This window comes from Dendrobates tinctorius, unplaced genomic scaffold, assembly GCF_039654945.1.
Source record: "Dendrobates tinctorius isolate UK_male_01 unplaced genomic scaffold, ASM3965494v1 ptg000162l, whole genome shotgun sequence".
NCBI lineage: Eukaryota > Metazoa > Chordata > Amphibia > Anura > Dendrobatidae > Dendrobates > Dendrobates tinctorius.
The window spans coordinates 72557103-72579196 of record NW_027361829.1 but is presented as its reverse complement, the minus strand read 5'-3'; the positions used below and the strand labels follow the sequence as shown (position 1 = coordinate 72579196).

Here is a 22094-nt window from a genome sequence, read left to right as displayed (position 1 = left end):
ACTCAGACTTGTGGTGGTGTAACGGTGGGTGTCCTGGCTTTGAATAGAGGTGTCCGTGCAGTGGTATGCAGCACAAGTCGGTAGTGAGGTGAAGCGAGTCAATGGTGGCACAGGTGGAAAGGACACCACTGACTGCTGACCGTACCGATTATGCTGCATAGCCTGCAAGAAAGCATTGTTGCAGGCCTGCAGCACATTCAGCTGTTGATCAGGACTAAGGTGTTCCGCCATGCCCTTTTCAATCTTACTAAAAAAATGGTGTGCTGGTCTGTTGAGGTCGGCCTCCAGACGGTCAAGGCGCTGTTCTACAGAATTGAAGCGGTGTTCAAAGTGGTTAAAACCACGTTCCATGAGTGCAAAACCGCTTTCAACTCTGTCGGACAGTGACTTGAGGCTGGAATTAAATGTCTCGCTCAAATGCATAAACTCGGGCAAGACATTCCTGTCCAAGGCCCTCTGCCGCTGGCGGGTAGTGCCCGCATAACCAGTGGCAGAGACCTGGGACAGGGGAACACCTGATGGCCCAGCTTCCTGGTCACCAGCTGTGTGTGTGGTTGACCTGCAAGGTGCTTCCTGGCTGTCGGATGGCTGGGACGGGTCAGAGGACGTCCGAGGAAGGACCGCTCCAGGGCCAGGTTGCAGGGTGCTGCTCCAGGTGCTGTGGAAGAAAGGAAAATCATTACTACCATGCCTTTACAAGAAGCATCAGCTGTGGATTAGAAAAACACAGATTAATAAAAATAAAAACCCAAAATTTATAATACTTACGATCTCGTGGCAAGGACCGGTCTTAGGAACTGCAACGCGTGATAGTGACGGTATCTAGTTCTGGTCCTTGACGCAGATCCACTGCGAACCTGGCCCTCAGCACGAACATCACTGTTGAAGCGGTCCTTGATCGAACGCCAACGTGTTCGGACTTTGTCCACTGTTGATAAAAAAAAACAGTGCCGTCAAGGACAACAGTCACTGCGGCACAATGTAGCAATACAATACTCAAAGCAGTCACTGTAGACCCCGATGACACTGTTTGGTTTCCTGCTAGAATACACCTAGCACGAAACCCAACAGTGCCGTCAAGGACAACAGTCACTGCGGCACAATGTAGCAATACAATACTCAAAGCAGTCACTGTAGACCCCGATGACACTGTTGGGTTTCCTGCTAGAATACGCCTAGCACGAAACCCAACAGTGCCGTCAAGGACAACAGTCACTGCGGCACAATGTAGCAATACAATACTCAAAGCAGTCACTGTAGACCCCGATGACACTGTTGGGTTTCCTGCTAGAATACACCTAGCACGAAACCCAACAGTGCCGTCAAGGACAACAGTCACTGCGGCACAATGTAGCAATACAATACTCAAAGCAGTCACTGTAGACCCCGATGACACTGTTGGGTTTCCTGCTAGAATACACCTAGCACGAAACCCAACAGTGCCGTCAAGGACAACAGTCACTGCGGCACAATGTAGCAATACAATACTCAAAGCAGTCACTGTAGACCCCGATGACACTGTTGGGTTTCCTGCTAGAATACACCTAGCACGAAACCCAACAGTGCCGTCAAGGACAACAGTCACTGCGGCACAATGTAGCAATACAATACTCAAAGCAGTCACTGTAGACCCCGATGACACTGTTGGGTTTCCTGCTAGAATACGCCTAGTACGAAACCCAACAGTGCCGTCAAGGACAACAGTCACTGCGGCACAATGTAGCAATACAATACTCAAAGCAGTCACTGTAGACCCCGATGACACTGTTGGGTTTCCTGCTAGAATACACCTAGCACGAAACCCAACAGTGCCGTCAAGGACAACAGTCACTGCGGCACAATGTAGCAATACAATACTCAAAGCAGTCACTGTAGACCCCGATGACACTGTTGGGTTTCCTGCTAGAATATGCCTAGCACGAAACCCAACAGTGCCGTCAAGGACAACAGTCACTGCGGCACAATACAGAGCAGGGAAATACTCACTAAACGCCTTTTTGGAGGATGCTGTGGCGCTGTCCCAGCCATCCATCAACGCTGCGGCCACCTCATTCCATAGCCGCCGGGTCACCACAATGTCCTTGTGCAGCCGGTCACGGCTGTCCCACAACGGCGAACGCTCCTGGACCAGGCTGATGAGCTGCTCATTATCCAGGTAGACGTCTTCATCCCGTTGTGGAACCTAGACAAAACACATTCATTAGAATAATCAAATTTAAATTGAATAAAAAGTTACAAAAAAAGAAACATAAAAAAGAGTAAAAATAGAAGATAAAAAATAAAGAACATTACAAATCATTTGATACTTACATTCCGTATCACCACCGGGACTTGGCTTCGCTGCTCCTGCTCTTCGCCCTCACTAGTCCCGTCCGCAGAAGATGATGATGACGATGTCTTAAAAAAGTTGAAAAAAATGTAAGAGATTTGGAGAAGCAGCAGATATACTTACCAGATGCACGAAAATAATCACCTCACGGTCTGCTTGCGCCAATTCCTGCCACGATGGGGAATACTCGGATTCTGAAGACATACTGCATGTAAAAATAATAAAAATCATTAGTACATACATAATTTAAAAGGACAGGCATATAATGTAATATACTCACATTCTTCGCTGATATAATGGGTTCTTGGTTGACTGTCTGCTCTTCAATCTGTCAGTGTAGTAGTGGCAGAGTTTTGGCAGGCACCTCCTTTATATAGACTTTTTTTTTTTGACTTTAGAAGATTATAACTAGGACAACAAGTGGACACCACCAAAAAAACGCAGCGCTAAAAAAACGCATACCTGCGCATGCCAGTGCGCACGTATGCGCATCCATAGGCTATAATGGCCATTTTTAGCGCAAAACGTGCGCATACGTGCGCATGCGCTTTTTTCCAGGGCCAAAAAATGCAACATGCTGCGTCTGGAAAAACCAACGCATACCCCAAAAAAACGCAGCGCATGAAAATCGCATACGTGCGCATGCCAGCGCGCAGGTATGCGCACCCATGTTAAATATAGGGGAAAAAACGCATGCGCACATATGCGTTTTTTTCCAGCGCTAAAAAACGCAAATGTGAAACCAGCCTAACTTGGTTTTGTAACCTCATTGAGCTTTGAACTTCATAGCCAGGTGTATCAAATCATGAGAAAAGGTATTTAAAGTGGCCACTTGCAAGTAGTTCTCCTATTTGATTCTCCTATGAAGAGTGGCATCATGGGCTCCTCAAAACAACTCTCAAATGATCTGAAAACAAAGATTATTCAACATAGCTTTTCAGGGGAAGGATACAAAAAGTTGTCTCAGAGATTTAACCAGTCAGTTTCCACTGTGAGGAACATAGTAAGGAAATGGAAGAACACAGGTACAGTTCTTGTTAAGCCCAGAAGTGGCAGGCCAAGAAAAATATCAGAAAGGCAGAGAAGAAGAATGGTGAGAACAGTCAAGGACAATCCACAGACCACCTCCAAAGACCTGCAGCATCATCTTGCTGCAGATGGTGTCACTGTGCATCGGTCAACAATACAGCGCATGCATAACGCCTTTTTGTATGACCAAGCAACTCAATCTTTGTTTCATCAGTCCACAGGACCTTCTTCCAAAATGTAACTGGCTTGTCCAAATGTGCTTTTGCATACCTCAGGTGATTCTGTTTGTGGCGTGCTTGGAGAAACGGTTTCTTTCGCATCATTCTCCCATACAGCTTCTCCTTGTGCAAAGTGCGCTGTATTGTTGACCGATGCACAGTGACACCATCTGCAGCAAGATGATGCTGCAGGTCTTTGGAGGTGGTCTGTGGATTTTCCTTGACTGTTCTCACCATTCTTCTCTGCCTTTCTGATATTTTTCTTGGCCTGCCACTTCTGGGCTTAACAAGAACTGTACCTGTGTTCTTCCATTTCCTTACTATGTTCCTCACAGTGGAAACTGACTGGTTAAATCTCTGAGACAACTTTTTGTATCCTTCCCCTGAAAAGCTATGTTGAATAATCTTTGTTTTCAGATCATTTGAGAGTTGTTTTGAGGAGCCCATGATGCCACTCTTCATAGGAGAATCAAATAGGAGAACTACTTGCAAGTGGCCACTTTAAATACCTTTTCTCATGATTTGATACACCTGGCTATGAAGTTCAAAGCTCAATGAGGTTACAAAACCAATTTAGTGCTTCAGGAAGTCAGTAAAAAGTAGTTAGGAGTGTTCAAATCAAGAAAATGATAAGGGTGCCCATACTTTTGCACCGGTCAAATTTTGTTTAAATGCAGATTGCACATTTTCTGTTAGTACAATAAACCTCATTTGAATCCAGAAATATAACTGAGTCCATCAGTTATTAGATATATGAAACTGAAATACCTGTTGCAAAAACCAAAATTGTTATAAAGAAAAAAGGTTAACATTAATAGGGGTGCCCAAACTTTTACATATGACTGTATATATCTCTGTGTGTGCTGCGGCCTGTCCTAATTAGACAGAGTCATATTAAGTGCTCAAGGAAGGAAAGACGCCAAGCCTAGTTAGCAGCAATCTTTTCCAGCAGAGCTCTGGAAGTTTATTGAATATACTTGGTTTTATTAGTTCGTACAAAGGAGTGGTTACTCATTAACATAAAGGCTGAACTTCTTATCTAATTGGTCAGTTTAAATACATGAACATATATGGGTGTCCGACCTGAGGTGACTTAGACATCATATGATCTACTGTCCCTTGTCTAACAATGTCAGCAAGACTCCAATATCGGCTTGGACCATCTGGCCTAACTTCCTTTTCTGTATGTCTGAGACAAATGTCACAAGACAATGCTATCATGAGATAACATCAGCTCCCCAGACTGGGTCATGGGGGGTAGCAGGTCATTTCCAATAACTGGTTACAAAGTTCAAGCTGTGAATATGTATCTGTGTGCATATGAGTATATAGAGTATATATGAGTACATAAGTATATAGCATATAGCCTACAGCAGGCAAGTGAGATCTAGATGAAATACATATATATTTCCATAACAATCCCCCCTTAGATATCACTTGCCCTAAAATCCTGCTCCTGGCCCAAAGCCCTGCAACTCTTTTATGCTGCCAGTGGACTGACGTATGCCTAGCGCATACATCCTCCTCTGTACAGCCTTTTCGCAAATGGGCGGTCAGGAGATCTGTCCCTAATGGGGGTTTGGTGCAATGTAATCAAAGTCTCTTAGTTAGCAGTCTATGCAGTCAGTGCATGTGTATTCTCTATCAGGTAGGTAATTTATTCAGTCAGATAGGTCAGCCACAGCATCATTCCAGCTCAGGTGTATCTTCTGGTATGAGGGCTTTTTCCTGCAATGTGGTGCGTGGATCCAGGTGGGGGTTTTCCTTCCAGGTTGGTGGCGCTAGCACTTGGAGAAGGGCCATCGGATCTGGGATCGAGTGCTTCTCCTTACGGACTTTTTCCACCCACACTCAGCAGTCTCCTGACTTCAGGGTGTGCATACCAGGCACCGAATCTGGACCTGGCAATGAAGGAAAAACTCGGGAATGGACATTAGCAAGATTCTTGATAAATTCAATTACACATGCAGACAAAGTATCATTTTGCATAGTTAACTGCAAAGTAAAGAATACCCCTAACCTGGGGGTTAGACCCAAATAGGGTTTCATATTGGTGACAGCTTTTTCTGAGCCTATGGGAGTGTCTAATGCCAGGGTTTGTCTGTTTCTTGGCAGAATTTTTTAGCATGCTGCTCTTAAGTGTCCCACTTAGTCTATGGTGCGGGATGGTGGGAAGTGTGTGTAGGCCTAAGTCTGACCCTACTGCTGATCAGATCTCGTGTCAGGTTTGCTGTGAATGTGGGTCCCTGATCACTTGCTATCGCTTCTGGAACCCCCATATCTGCACACTATTTTTGAGAGTAGCTTCTTTGCAGTAGTCTTCGCCAACTGGTTCCTTACTGGGAAGTCTTCAGGCCAGATGGCGTGGGGGAACTTTTCCCGCTTGTCCGATGTTGAATGTGTCGGAGGCCAAACCGCTGCTGGGAATTTGGCTGTTAAGGAGTGAGTTGAGTCAAATCAGGTCATTCATCTGTGTCTTCAATTCTGTACGGGGCCATGTGCCCATTGAACCACCGTAGGGTACACACTTTGAGGTAGACGTTTCGAGGTTGACATTTGAGGTAGACAGGTTTCTTGGAGCCCAGTGCTTTTGCCTTTTAGCATCCAGCTTTCCTTCTCCTCCTTCTGAGTTTGATCCTGCTACTTCTTGTACAGGTTTCAGGAAGTCATTTTGTCAGGTTTTCTCGTCTTCAGTCATCATGTAGTAGCCGTCTGGCTCTACGACCTCTCCCATTTTCCATATTGTCTTCCTCTGGCTGCTTCTTTGGCTGCCACGTCCGCCATGTTGATGCCCCGTGTCTCTACTGTGTTCAATTTTCCGTGTGCCTTGACCTTCAACACTGCTACCACTTTTAGTAGTTGAAGAGCGTCCAGCAGGTCTCTGATGGCTCCATGACACTTCACGGTCGATCCGCTTGCTGTGATGAAGTCTCTTGCAGCCCAGATGGGTCCGAAGTCGTGTGCTATGCCATGCGAGTACCTAGAAGTTTTGTTCACAATCTGGCAAGCATATCGTCAGCTCTATCATTTCCGCTTCTTGGGCTCTTTGGCTGACAAACTTCTGGACCATAGGATGTCTTGATTGCTGGTCACTGCACATCCCGTGTGGAACCTTCCTTCATCATCTGCAAAACTGGAGCCATCTACGGTATTTTGCAGACTTTTCATCTGAGGGTCCGTATCCGCATCCCCCCTTGGGAGTGGGAGTAGAGACAGGTAATGACTGAGAGCACTGAAGAGTGGTGGAGAGCCGCCTTGTCAGGAGGGCATGTGCTGCAGATATTGTTTTCATGCAGGAGGGCCCCCCCTTGCAATTGAATCAAGGCCGGCAGAGAGATATTCTAGAGGCCTCTGGTTTTCCTCAGCGGGTCTGTTTTAGGACTGGTCAGCAGCATGACCTTCTCCATCTTTGTCCTTCCTTTTCTGTTCGGCAAAGATGGGATGGCTTCTCATAGTCAGGGAGGCCTAGAGCTGGCGCAGAGACCATGAAGTCTTTCAGTTTCCTGTAGGAGATGAAGGCTGCAATGCTTTGATGCAATTGTACAGAGGCTGCATTAAGCCTGGAGCACCAGGGATCCAAGTTCTGCAGTACGAGACTAGACTAAGGAAGGCCTGCATCTTCAGAGTTGTTGAGGGAGCCATCTTCTCCTCTGCGGTCCTCCGGTCATCTGTCAAGTGTTTCGTCTAGTGGGCGATACGGTGTCTTCAGGAACTTGCTTTTGACACCACTGGACTTTGTTTTTGCAGAACTTACATTGCTGCTCCGCCAGGCAGAGTAGAGGAGACATGGAAAGCGCTGTGCAGGTAGCGATGTCGATGACTTCTGCATGCTCCACAATCCAGTTGACGGGGATGGAGAACAAAGCTCTGGCGAGCTGTGAAAGGCTGTTCCGGGCCCTCTTGGGCATCACTGTCCATTTGTTCTGCAGCCCCCTTGTGCGTTTTCAGGAATTGGTCATCCAGGTGAGGGGGATCATTGAGGGGAGCTTCGGGCAGATCCTTTGCCGTGAGCACCGTTGCTGTGACTGGCACGTTTGTCAGCAGAGTGTGCAGATCTGGCACAACTGGGGATTCAAACACGGTTGCTTCGCTCACAGCCCTCAGGTTATGCACCATTCAACCCAGTCTGATTCTCCTTTCACAGTATTCCTCTTGATCGAGAAAAGCTGGGACTGCATGATGGTTCCCATGGGTGAGGCGGCTCAATCTGGCCTTGCTATTCACAGTGCTGTGAGTGACTCCCATCTTCTGGCACAGGGACGGCAGGAAAACAAGCCGTTATACTGGGGTCCTCTTCATCAGAGATGATGTCCAGCTGAGCTTTCTTGCTCTCGCAGGGGGTCTTTTTGCTGGGGCATCTTCTTTACCAGCCAGCACCCGTTCCTTTCACCCAGCTTGATCTCAGGTCTGCATTTGTTAACCAGTTTGAGGGGCTGAGTGGCTGTCTTCTGGTCCAGGGCCTGGATTAACTTCAGGGAGCACCTTCAGAATCTTGTCCAAGATGATCCTTTGGCGCTGGAGCTGGAAGCAGTGCAGCCATTCCACGAAGCGGGTATGGTCCCTCTGAGTTGAGAGTTTTCCTGGCCCATGCCAAAATTCTTAGGCCGTTTCTTGAACAGCAGTTCCACTTAGACCTCCAGTTGGTCAGAGGCAGTTTAGCTCTGGGTGATGAGCAGCGGATGCTGGGCCCTATGAGCGTCCGGGGTTCCAGACTTGGAGTGACTTTCGCACTGGTGCAACTTGAAGTCTCCCTTGGACCATAGGCTTCCGGGTGCTATGTCCAGCACCTCCTTGGGTAAGCTTGCGCCGGTTGTTCAAGTGTGGCTCTTATAGGGCCACCAGCATGGGCATGATTGATTCTTCTTGGGTCTGGGGTGGAGAAGAGGTCGAGGTCACATCTTCATGGGACACTTCTGGTCACCTTCAGTTCCTGCAGTAGGTCTGCACTCATCAGGTGGGGTGGGCAGGTCTCCACCGCAAACTGGAACAGGATGGAGTGTCCTGGCAGTGTTCACATGCTCAGGGGCTCGCAAGCTGGGGAACGTCTGTCTTGACCTTTAATGCCCATACAAGACACAGAGTGTTCTGATAGACTGGTGGCGTCGGGGATTTTCACTTCTGACTAAACCAGTGTCCGCAAGGAAAGATATGACAGCCCCCAGTGATTTCAGGTATTGGGTCCGCTAATGGGGTTTCACATGTCAGGGGCGTGACATCTGGCGGACCTGGTTTGCCTCTGTCCTATGGACAGGAGTCTTCATTGACTTCTGTGTTTCTTTCTTGGCCTATTCCTCTGCGTGATGACCTGGGTTGCCGGGGTGCTGTGCACTGCTTCCGGAAATGGCCAAGGTTGCCACAGTTGAAACACCTAACAGGTCTCCTATCCCTGCAGGGTGGTTGCTCCTCCACGTCAGTGGCCACCACAGGAGGGACTGTCCTCTGCACTCCTGGGAGGGACTCAATTCTTCTGGCTACTGCGAGCAGGGCATCTACTGCTATTGTCCTGTACTCAGGCCTGGCCACTATCAGTAGTTTCTTGATTGGTTCTCTTAGTCCATGCACAAAGGCCTGTGCCAACATTTGTCCGTGTATGTGATCATGAATAGTGAAGCCTAAAATTTGTAATACTTGCCTCACTCTGCCATGAAACTCGTCTACAGACTGTCTCGGCTTGGCTCATGTTATGCAGGCTGAGTGCTTGTCTGGCTTTGGCCCACTCTCTGAGCTGTTCAATTAGCTTTGATCCTGATTCCCAGGAATGCACATCTAATTCTGATGGAAGCTTGAAGTGTTCCTTCATGATTGGCCAGAGTGTTTCATCTGCTTTTATCTCCATTATGGACCAGAGATCACTCCAGGTTGCAGCATATGTCTGCTGGCTCTGCTGCATTCTTCGGTAAAATGTCATGGGGTCCATATCTGGGTCTGGCAGATTTATTAGAATACTGAACACTGTCCCAGTGCCAGATCCAGACAATGAGGTGTCCCTATTTCCACAGGGCACCCTCTCTAAAGAGACAGCTATGACACCGGGAGAAGAAAGTGAATCACTCCCCACACATAGGGCACATAGTGTAAGAGTTCTGGCTCTATCTGCCCCTGCCTTCTTGGTGTCTGTGAGTTTCCCCTAGTACTATGCAGCATAATCCCCTCTTCATATTCATCAGAGGAGGAAATGTGCCATTGTGTGATTGTCTTGTGTGTGGGCAGCACTCCCCCCCTCTGAGACTGCAGCTCCGTCTGGCACATAGGATCCTCAGTCTCAGACTTAGCAGGAGCAGTCTCTGATGGCCCACACCTCTCTTCTGCTAGCTGTTGTATTGGGAGGGCACCTGTGTTGTTGTGTGTGGGGAGTGATTCACTTTCTTCTCCCGGTGTCATAGCTGTCTCTTTAGAGAGGGTGCCCTGTGGAAATAGGGACACCTCATTGTCTGGATCTGGCACTGGGACAGCTGGTGATGATGAACGGAGAGGTGGGGGGGAAGAAGAGCGAGAGAAGCAGGGAAGGGTAGAGGAGAGATTGGGAATAGGAGAAGTGAGAGACAGTGGAGGAGAGTGGGGAGGAGACAAAAGAGGGGGAGAAAGTGAAGATGAGAGATGGGTGTTGGTGAGGAAGGTGGAGAGGGAGGAGAGATGGGAGAGAGAGAAGGTGGGAGAGATTGGCAGAGATGAAGAAGATAGCGGGGGGAGAGAGAGAGATGGTGAGGGAGGATGAGCTATAGGAGGAGAAATAGATGAGAGAGAGGAGGTGGGAGTAAGAATAGAGGAGATAGAGGGAGGAGAGAGGTGAGAGAGGTGGGAGGAGGGAAGAGTGGGGAGAGAGGAGATGGTGGGGGGAGCGGACTGCTTCCCCTTTTCTGCTGTCACAGAAGGCATGCTTAGATCTGTCGTCCCTCTCAGACGGCACAGATTAGAATGATCTACTGTCCCTTGTCTTACAATGTCAGCAAGACTCCAATATCAGCTTGGACCATCTGGCCTAACTTCCTCTTCTGTATGTCTGGGACAAATGTCACAAGACAATGCTATCATGAGATAACATCAGCTCCCCAGACTGGCTCATGGGGGGGTAGCAGGTCATTTCCAATAACTGGTTACAAAGTTCAAGCTGTGAATATGTATCTGTGTGCATATGAGTATATAGAGTATATTAGAGTACATAAGTATATAGCATATAGCCTATAGCAGGCAAGTGAGATCTAGATGAAATACATATACATATATATTTCCATAACACAGGCATTGGGGGTCATCAGCAGACCCCCGGCTGTTATGACAATGTGTTTTTTTGGCAATTTGTGTCAGCAATCATGTATAAAAACTTGAAGAGTTTTTTAGAAGTATTTTGAGTTCCTAAAAGTATGTACACATGTCTTTTTCAGGTGGATGCCACATGGAATCCACCTTAAAAAGCATTGTAAAACCGCCACAAAAAAAGAACATAACGCACAGAAACATAAACACGACATTGCTATGCATATATTCAGTCTTTGGTTACTTCTTTTAACCACTTTAGTTTGGAAACTGTGAAGTAGTTAAAAGAAGTAGCATGTTCATTCTTCTTCTCGCTGAAGCGTTTTACCCCAGAATGTTTTTTGTAGCATGTTTGATGGGATGTATTACTAATATTACCCTGGATGAAGGGAAGCAAGATTTACTACAAGACCAATATTTCTAATGATACCTGTGGCCTGCAGGGGTAAGTGATGGAGTCAGCAACATTGTGCTCCATCACAACTCTTAACAGAATGGGTGTCTTGAGAACACTGATTCTGTTAACAACGTAGCAAACAAGGCAGCCCATGACCAGACTGGCCCATCTGGCATTTGACAGAATTGCCAGACGGCCAGTCCGGCCCTTCTAGGGATCAGCCCACTCAGGGTTAGCAAGACCCACAGTTCAGGCATAAACAAATGTACAAACCACTTCTCTGGAGTGTTCCTCTACAGACACTGAACACTGCTGCCTCTAAAGGCCAGCTACTTAAGCCCCAGACCATGCCCTGGGGTGGAGATAAGTGGACATCCTCCTACCCACTCTGTAGATGTCCACATACATGCCAGCCCATTATGCAAATGACTTGCATTATGCAAATGACTTAACCCCTCACAACATTTAGTGTGCTGGAGGAAAAACTCTGGGTTTTATATCACTGATGCCATTAGGTCATTAGGTGTATCTCCCGTCCAGCACTTTACCAATGACTTTGTCACAGCGATCAACATGGGAAACCGCTATCTGTATATGTAGTGCTATGTAATGCATTGCAGCCAGCGCCGCTCAATTAGCAGGTAACAGCTATTAATCCACCACATGAGCCGCATCCAGTATATGCACGGCTAGCATGAGAAATCGAGTATGGGTTTAACAGCTAAATAGCTGCAGACGTGGTCTCCCTGTTTCAATAGCCACGTCAGCGTTGTATTATGGTTAGAGTGCTATTGAAGGCAAGCTGTCAATCTGTCTTCAACTTAATGCACCATACTGTTGTATTGGTGCCCATAGACATGTATTATATACTCCTATCTTGGTTTATCGGGACCCTATCTAAAATCACACCTAGTATGTGATCAGAACAACAGCCCCCTGGAAGAAGCCCATGCGAAACGCGCGTAGGGGTGCAGTGTGCAGCGGTCCTGACAGCAAATGGGTGAGCAATGACTGTGAGGTTATGACCTGAGGACTATTAGCAAGGGATTACTTTGTAACTCACACCTCACGGGGGGGATTACTTTACCAATGCTAATTAGTATCCATGGGGCCTCTGGAGTATAATGGCACTGGCTCTAGATATGATAATTTTGTTTGCTGCTAGCAACCCTGCACATAGTTGCACCTTTTAGTCTGTTTGTAACGCATTGTGGTATATATGGTTGTTCATTTGTGTTTATGTATTTTATACAATCTTGTTGAGTACTATTAAAGTAATGAAGTAATTTTATTGGTGGATTTAGACTCCTCTTTTCTGGTGTATTCATATATGTATTGGAGTTTTCCATGGGCTAATGCCTGTTTGTGATGTAGAGTATTAAATATTCACCACTATCTGTAATGATTTCTGCTGCTGGGATTTTGTATTATTGTTTTTAAACCTGAAGTGGAGAAAAATACTCAAAAGACTGAACTTATGAAAAGCAAAGTGGTTTCATAATATAAATGAAAAGAAAGGGTCTTTCAAGCATTTATTGAGCAATTTTTCAGGCTTTTTTGAGTGTACCTGCTCAAAAAAACGTTAAAAAAGTCTGTGTGGACATACCCTTAGGGGTGGTTCATATTGCGTTAGGGCGCTGCGTTTAACGCATCCGTTACATAGCGGCACTAACGCTACGTAACGGATGCATTAATGTGCCCATTGCCCGAAATGATAGTAACACATCTTAGCGCATGCCAATATCGGCATGTTTTAGCGATGATGCGTTACTTTGTGACACACCCGAGAACGCGGTCTGCAGCGTTCTCGGGTGCGTTGGGTCTAGCGTATGACTAACGCATGGTAGCAAAATGCTACCATACGTTAGTGCATACCATTAGTGCTAGGGCACAAAAGATGTAAAAAATGACATCTGCTTTTGCGCATCCGTTTAACGGATCCGTTAAACGGATGCCCCTAACACAATTTGAACCTAGCCTAAAGCTGCTGTTAGCGAGTTTACCCCTTTAAAAGATGTTGAATAGCACATAATGACAGCCATTAGTTACTCCATTCTGTTTTGAAGGACTGTGTATGATATCATTGTAGATGCAGGCCGGGATACATTTCTTCAGTTAACAGTAGTGTCACTATGTACTGAAAAAAAATCCTCTTTAATATTTTGCTGTTTTGTCTCCATGTACTCTTGTACATAAACAGAAATACTCTGCTGTGTCTCTCTGCAACATATCAACAGAGGTCCTAAAAGTCATCAATGCAACAGAGGAACTGATAGCAGGATCCACAGATTCATGGGATTCCCCAGGAAATACACTTGACCGAGAGACTGTACCTATTTGTGCTGACCCTCTCAGACTAGATGAACAACTCACCAAACTGGAAGAAAATGTAAGAATGGCTGTCTAAAATGTTGCTATAATATTTCCTAAATTGTATTAGAAAAAGTGCCTTATAAGTAATGTAAATTAAATCAAATACTGTATAACTTATTAAATAATCAATACTTGGCTGCTAAGTTATTGAATTTTGGCAAATTATAAAATTTAATAATTATAGGGAACTGAAATCTGCAAATATATGAGCCAGCAGCCAGTACTCCATACCGCTTGAGTGTACACCTGCTGTCTTACCTTTTAAAAGAAGATTTTGCTGTATGGTCATTATAGAGAGTAGGATGGCATTGTCTGTGATTAAAAAAATGCTAAGCTTAACACTGAGACTTAAATCAAAACTGGGATCCATATGCAGGTAGTTTTCTTTCTGCATTTGGGCAATTGTTATGAAAACTTGTGTCATTGCACTGATGCTGTGTATCGGAAAGGATGATGGGAAGAAATGAAACATCTTTTCTCAGCATTCTACATTCTGTTAATCAAGTGAACTGCAGACAGAGGAGTATCAGGCTTACAATTTCCATAAAGGAGTTCACCAGCATCATTTACTCAGAACCACATACAGAACCACCAACAGCACCCAAATATATAACCTGAAGCACCATCAGTAGAGGAATATATCACCAGAATCACCAACAGTGTATCATGTTCATCAGTACATCAATACAGCACGAGAACCACCATCAGTGCATGAATACAGCACAACTATCATCACTACTTGAATACATTACCAGAACCACCATCATTACATGAATACGGCACAAGAACCCCCATCATCACATGAATACATCACCAAAACCACCATCAGTACATCCCTACATGTTTTGTACAGGGATTAATTGTAATGTCAGGTCAGACGCATATACAATTGTATTGAATAAACCTTCATTTTCCAGTATGTCCTTAATAATGGTAATGAGATTCTGGGAGTGGTTGTTAACAGCCATTATCAGACAGCGGACCATACAGAAACCACAGTACTGATGAGACATAGTCACTATTACAAATAAACATTTGCATCCAGGTAACTTATTGGTTGCATCTTTTCTGATATTCTTTCTTTACTTCTATTTCTTGTCCAGACACCATAATGACTTTTCACAGACACAGCTCGTAGCTGCAGACTTTTATCATCTTTTGTTGGCTGTCAGTTTGACAAACATCTCAGAGAATGGCCTAATCCCACTCTTGAGGGGTGGAAAAATGCCGCTAGTAGGGAGTCAAGGAGACACCTCGGACCACCGCATTAGGTATCCTGACGGGGCCCTTGAGCTGGCTGCACTCAGGGCAAATGCCCCGCCTGCCCCTCTCCTAGCTACACCCCTGGTTTACTCTCAAATCAGAAAGTGAACTGTGCTAATGCGATACACCAGCAGATACATTCTGTATATTTAACATCATCAGAACTGCTGACCTCCTGATACAAAAGTTAGTGGCGCCAGAGATAAAGGTAAACTTAAGCTAAATATATAAGTTAAGCGTACAATACAAGTTAATTTGGAATAAAAAACAAGGTGTTTGCCCCGTCTAAAAGAACTCCCCACACCAATCATTAATCATTCACATGTGCTCAGTTCCTCCAGTAAGGCAAAAATCCATAATAAGAGATAATGCTCTTTGTAACTTCTGTTAAAAACTTTATTTAACAGCATGTAAAATCGCTTTGCCACCAGGACCAAGATCTATGGCATGGACACATTTTACATTCGAGCAGTCATGCGTCCATATCACATAACATATAATATCTGAAATGAAAAATATAACTGTTGGTACACAGATGCCAACAGAATCCACTCTACAAATCCGATTCTATGTGGGAGACTTGCTATAACATTGCACTGTGACAAGATGCTACTTTTCTTTACATTATATGGCCATGGTTAAATTGAGCCTTACTCTCTGCTACATATTCAACACTCGCAACAGTTCCCCAATTTACTTTGTCCTTAACATTGCTAAACTCTCGGTGTCTTTATGCAGCCTCCTCTTCTCCTGAATCATGCTCTATTATTTTGCACACAAATGGAAGGTTATCATAGCCTGTCCAGTTAACTGAACCAACAGTAAGGGTATGTGCACACATTGTGGATTTGCAGCGTTTCTGCACCCATTAACTTGCATTGAGTCTGGCAAATCCGCAGCAAAACTGCAGATGTAGAAAAGATCTGTGGTTTTGCTGCGGATGAAACATTGCAGATCGGGAGGAGGGAAGTGTGTGGGCGGAGTATGGGCGGTGACTGTGTGCATGTCTGTGTGTGCGGGGGGGTGCAAGGCTGTGTATGAGCGGGCCTGTGTGTATATGTGTGTGTCTGTGTGTGTGTGTTCCCTGTGTGTGTGTGTTGTGTGCGGGTCTGTGTAGGCATTCATTGTCTGATGGTACTACTGCTCCCATCCAGCAATGAATGTTCACAATGACAGCATTGCCGCTGATGGGAACGTAGCCCTATCAGACAATGGCTGTATTTAGTAGTTAAAGAAAAAACACATAAAGAACATAGAACATGTAACATAACAGTACATACACATAACATGCAACACATAACATAAGAGTACATACTTACCAATCACCTAGTCCCCGATGACCTCATCTCCTTTAATAAAAATAAAATAAAATCCAATCTATACTTAACTTTCCGCCGTAGTCCAATTATTAACGAGTGTCCCACGACGATCTCCAGTGTAGAACACTGACATCGGGTGATGTTAGTACTCTACATGGCCTCCATGATGAACTGACAGCGGGGGTCACTTAAGTTCATTCTCTCACGGCAATGCTGTGTGAGAAAATTCCCATGCAGCATTGCCGTAAAGTGAGAGAATGAACTCAGGTAACCTCAGTGATGCACTGCAGGATCCATTGTCTCCTGTCCTGTCACCTGATGTCACTGTTCTATAGGGCAAATTGTTGTGGGACACTCGTTATTAATTGGACTACATCAGACAGGGAGTATACTATTGGCTTATTATTTTACTTTTTATTACAGAAAAACGAGGGTGTCGCATAGATTAGGCGTGCAATAAATATATGAAAACTGTAGTGTTTTATTTCATTAAAATACTTTATTTTTATGTGTGTGTGTTTTTGTAACCCTTTCATACTATAAGATTAATAATGGATAGGTGTCTTATTGACGCCTCTCCATTATTAACCGGGCTTAATGTCACCTTACAATACAAAGGTGACATTAACCCCTTTTTACCCCATATGCCACCACTACACGGCAATGGGAAGAGAGGGGCTAAATGTCAGAATTGGTACATCTTAGAGATGGGCCATTTCTGGGGCAACTGCGGGCTGGTGCTTGTAGCCGGGGGGGCCATATCCATGGCCCCTTCCTAGGCTATGAATATCAGCCCGCAGCTGTCTGCATAGCCTTTCTGGCTATTATTTATAGGGGGACCCCATGTCATTTTTTTGGGGGCCCCCTATGTTAATAGGCAGTAAAGGCTATGCAGACAGCTGCGGGCTGATATTCATAGCCTGAGAAGGGGCCATGGGTATTACCCCCTTCCCAGGCTATAACCATTGGCCCAGAGTTGCTGGCAGGAGCCCACCCAATTTTTTTCCCATTTTTTAAAAATTAAACAGATATTGCGTTTAAGGCCGGAGTCACACTTTAGAAGAAACTCGCACGAGTCTCGCACCTGAATACCCGGCACTGCTGCCGGCATTCGGGACCGGAGTGTGCAGCTGCATGTATATCTATCTATAGATCTATCCCATATCTATCTATCTACCTATAGATCGATCTATAGATCTATCCCTTATCTCTCTATCTATAGATCTATCCCATATCTATCTATCTATCTATCAATCTATCTATCTAGCTATCTGTCTATCTGTGTGTGTAATGGAGTATGGGTTGGACAAATGTAAAAGAGGAGGTTGCACAAGAAATGACATCACAAATCACAAATCTCTTTTTTGTGTTAAATATCAAATCTTTAGGTTACAAAAACGCATACAATCCGCATGAAAAAAAACGCATGAAAATCCGCATCAAAAACGCACGGATTTTTATCTGCGTTTTCTGCCAAGAGGTGCAGACCAATCCGCAACGTGTGCACATACCCTAAGCTTGCATATGTAAAGTTACCTCTTGTGCACTTTGCCAGGTGGAAGCTTACAGACAGAGCAGGCTTCAGAAGAACACTACAAAAAGACATTGGAGGATGACAAAATGGGCACCAACTTGGTAAGTAAAAATTGTAGATGGGTAGAGGTTCCAAACCCAGGGCAAAAGTTGTTACTCACAATTACGCATATTTCAGTAGGGGTATACGTACAACTCATGCTGTCTGCTATAGTACTTCCCAGGGCTTTAGTCTCTCAAAGCCCAGATACTTTTTTCCCTTCATCATCTCTACTTTCCTAATGAAGCTTTGGCCTTACAATGTGGTACCACTCTGGCATTTCTGGTCCTTTGAACCTCTGACTCAATTTTTGAAGACCCACTCTGCAGTTTCCAAAAAATAACACTGACTTCATCTTTCAGTCCACCCTAATATCTCTGAATAGACAAACCTAAGCCTTCAGCTTTCACAGGCCAATTACAGGCATATTTGGGATCTCACAGCACTCACATCCCTGTCAGCAAATGTAAAGTGTCTGAGATAAATAGTCACGCCTGAGCTGTTCTCTGGTTGCGCTCTGGCACTTTACAGACAAGGGTAGTCCCAGTCCCAGTGTGATGTAGGGGGTGAGGTGCATCATACTCACTTGTAGGCCGCAGGACTCCGCTGCCTCCAGGTTTCCGTCCTCAGGAGCTGCCACATACGATACATGGACACCAAGTTCTTTCTAACAGTCAAACTTTTACTAAACAGTCCAAATTCATCAGGTGGGCACAGGTGGGATAGAGCACAGCAATTACTTCCTCTGTAGTACAACTCCTCTTCTGTTCTTCCACCTGTTCATTTTGGACTATCCCCAAGCCCACTGACTCTGTCAGCCTCAGGGATTCGTTGTCCACTCCGGCAGTGAACCCAGGACCGTCCACCTACCCCCCATGTAATTCCATGTCCACTGACCTTGTGATGTCAGAAGACCAGGCCCGCTTCATGGTACCAGACCCGAGCCCTAGACTCCAGATATTGATGGCATGTCCATCAGGGATCTCCATTTGGCCTTCCATTGTCTCGAAAATTTGTCCCATGCTGCCCCTAGCAACCCACACCACCTCAACTTGAACACCACTTTATACTTCACTAGCTGGCACTGAACTCCATCTAACCAGGAAGTGCCCCCCTTTTATCAGCACTAGTGCCCACCCACTGGGCTAATTCTATTCTTAGCCATTTCCTATCTTTCATGCTAAACCTACTTATCCTTATTCTGTATCTTATGCTGTCCTAAGGATATCCTTATGCTATACTCGCATTATGCATTAACATCTTATATACTGTACATCACCATAATACATTACAATAGACACACACTACTTTTACATATAAAATTGTACATGAGTATTCACAAGGCACATCTGTATTCTTCAGGGGCTGGAACAGGGTAAGAAAGTCCACATCCCTACACAAACACTGTCCATTTATAAACTGCCCTTTGCCCCTGTTCTGCCCATTGCAGCTCCGTTCAAAGTGAATACATCCAGCTGCTGGCAGAACTTGAGTTGATTGGTGAGAGTGACAGGTGTCGGACCGTCATTAATCTTAGGTCATCAATATCTTGAGACCGGATAACTAGAGATTAGCGACTTTGCCTTTTTTAGGGTCAAGTCGGGTTTCAAGAAACCCGACTTTCTCAATAGTCGAGTCGAACAAAATCGGCCGACTATAGGGAAAAGTCGGAGGTCCAAATTCAGGATTTGACTTGATAACCCAGGCATGGTATGTGAAAAGAGCTCCATGGAGTAATCTGAAGTGTGGCCTGCCGCATCCTTCACTTTTGGTGGGGGTGAAGGACACAAGGAAAGGTGTTGTTCCTGACCAGAAGCCTGCACTGATGACTCAGTGCTTGCATTTTTTGAAACTTCAGAAGAGGAGGCGATAGAGCTGGAGGCTGTTTCGTCAATGTAAGCCAAAACCAGTTCCTGATGCTCGGCTTTAAAGTCGGTTTACCTACTTCCAGAAAAGGGAGCCTTCCAGGCCTTCCGGAGCCAGACCATGATGCAGGCTCAACACCTCCTGCCTTAGCTGCTATTGTGCTTTTGGCACTACCAGCAGATGCACCACCACCACCATCTGTACCAGCTGGCCCCCCACGCCCATGTCCACGGCCTCTTCCACCATACTTCCTAATTTTTGTGAAAATGGACCCAAAATACCAGCAAGTATATGGTACTGTATCAGAAACATACAGCTGTATACAGTCTAGGGACAATTGTAAATCTCCGTATATATTTCATGAGTCAGACACAGACGTTCACAGGCTCAGTATGGATTAGACAATAATATAAAAATTTGGAAAAGGATACAGTGTCACCAGATACCAGGTATATATAGTATAGTTTAAACATTCTAAGTCTCTGTATATATTTCAGGAGGCAGACACAGATGCTCTCAGGCCCAGCATGGATTAGACAAGAATATAAAAAGTTGAGAAAGGGTACAGTAACACCAGATACCAGGTATATATAGTATAGTTTAAACATTCTAAATCTCCGTATATATTTCAGGAGGCAGACACAGACACTCTCAGGCCCAGTATGGATTAGACAAGAATATTAAAAGTTGAAAAAGGGTACAGTATCACCAGATACCAGTGTATAGTATAGTTTAAACATTCTAAATCTCCGTATATATTTCAGGAGGCAGACACAGATGCTCTCAGGCTCAGTATGGGTTACACCACAATATAAAAAGCAGTAAAAGGGTAATGGATCAGAAGCGTACAGCTGTATACAGTGTAGGGGTCATTGTAAATCTCCGTATATATTTCCAGAGTCAGAAGCAGACTCTCACTGGCTCAGTATGGATTAGACCAGAATCTAAAAAGCAGTAAATGGGTAATTTATCACAATCGTACAGCTGTATACAGTGCTGGGGTAATCGTAAATCTCCAAATATATTTCCGGAGTAACAAATGTTCACAGGCTCAGTATGGATTACACCAGAATCTAAATGGCAAAAAAGGTACTGTATCAGAAACGTACAGCTGCATACAGTGTTGGGCTAATTTTAAATCTCGGTATATATTTCCATAGTCACCCTCAGATGCTCACTCAGTCTGGATTTGACCATAATACAAAATGTTGAAAAAAGGTACTGGATAACAAGATAGCAAGTATATATATTGTAGGGTACAATTTAAATCTCCGTATATATTTCCGTAGTCACCCTCAGATGCTCACTCAGTATGGATTTGACCGTAATGCAAAATGTCTAACAAAGGTACTGTATCACAAGACAGGAGAGATATATAGTATAAGGTAAAATTTTTATCTCCGTACATATTGAAGGAGTAAACCACATGTTCACTCAGTATGGATTATACCGTAATAAAAAATTTAGAACAAAGTACTGTATCAGCAGATACTAAGTGTATATAGTATAAGTGAAAATGTAAATCTCCCTATATATTTTCAGAGTCACATACAGATAGTCAGCATTTATTTCTCCGTGATACCAGCCGGTACACGGTAGTGTGTGAGGAGCGTACAGCTCTATACAGTGTGGGAAATAGTGAACGTTCGTTCACTGTGCAGAAAAAAAGGATAAAAGTAGGAGTGCTGTGTAAAAAGCAGTCTGCACAGCAGTGTACACACAACAATACTGCTATAAGGCAGGCTAATAATCAGCGCTGCTGCACACAAGAAAATCCTGTCACTGGCAGGCAGCCTAATAACTAGCGCTGCTGCACATAAGAAAATCCTCCCATATCACTGCACACTAACTGTACACAACAATTGCATTCAGCAGAAGCACTTGAGAACTTCTGTTTACAGGCCTAAGTGTCTCCCTAATGATAAACAGCGTCAGCAACCTCTCCCTACTGTAAAGATGGGCGGTGAGGGCTTTTATACACACGCCGAATATATAGTATTTCATGAGTCACCCTCAGACACTCAGTCAGTATGGATTTAACCGGAATCCAAAATGTTGAAAAAAGGTACTGTGTCAGCAGATACCAGGTGTATCCAGTCTAGGGGTAAATGTAAATCTCCGTCTATATTTCCGGAGTCAGACAAAGACACTCACAGGCTCAGTATGGATTAGACAAGAATATAAAAATTCAAAAAAGGCTAATGTATTACAAGCGGACAGCTGCATACAGTGTTGGGGTCATTTTAAATCTCCTTATATTTTACCAGAGTCAGACACAAACTCTCACAGGCTCAGTATGGATTACACCAGAATATAAAAAGTCAAAAAAGGGAAATTTATTCGAAGAGTACACCAGTATACAGTGTTGGGGTACTTTTAAATTTTCGTATATATTTCAGTCTCAGTAAGCCAGTCCAGATTCTCCGCTACAGGATGCTAAATGGATACAAGTACAGACGGAAAGTCGAGTGAT

At 44.7% G+C, this 22094-nt stretch overlaps 1 protein-coding gene across 2 annotated transcripts in view; it reads left to right on the top strand.

The window, feature by feature from the left end:
* The window catches only part of MYRIP (myosin VIIA and Rab interacting protein), an 811455-nt gene that overhangs the window by 727052 nt on the left and 62309 nt on the right, over positions 1 to 22094 (top strand). For both annotated transcript variants that reach the window (XM_073550109.1, XM_073550108.1), the window contains exon 12: positions 13428 to 13616. In XM_073550109.1, coding sequence (XP_073406210.1) covers positions 13428 to 13616 — 189 coding nt within the window. The remainder of the gene's footprint in view (positions 1 to 13427; positions 13617 to 22094) is intronic.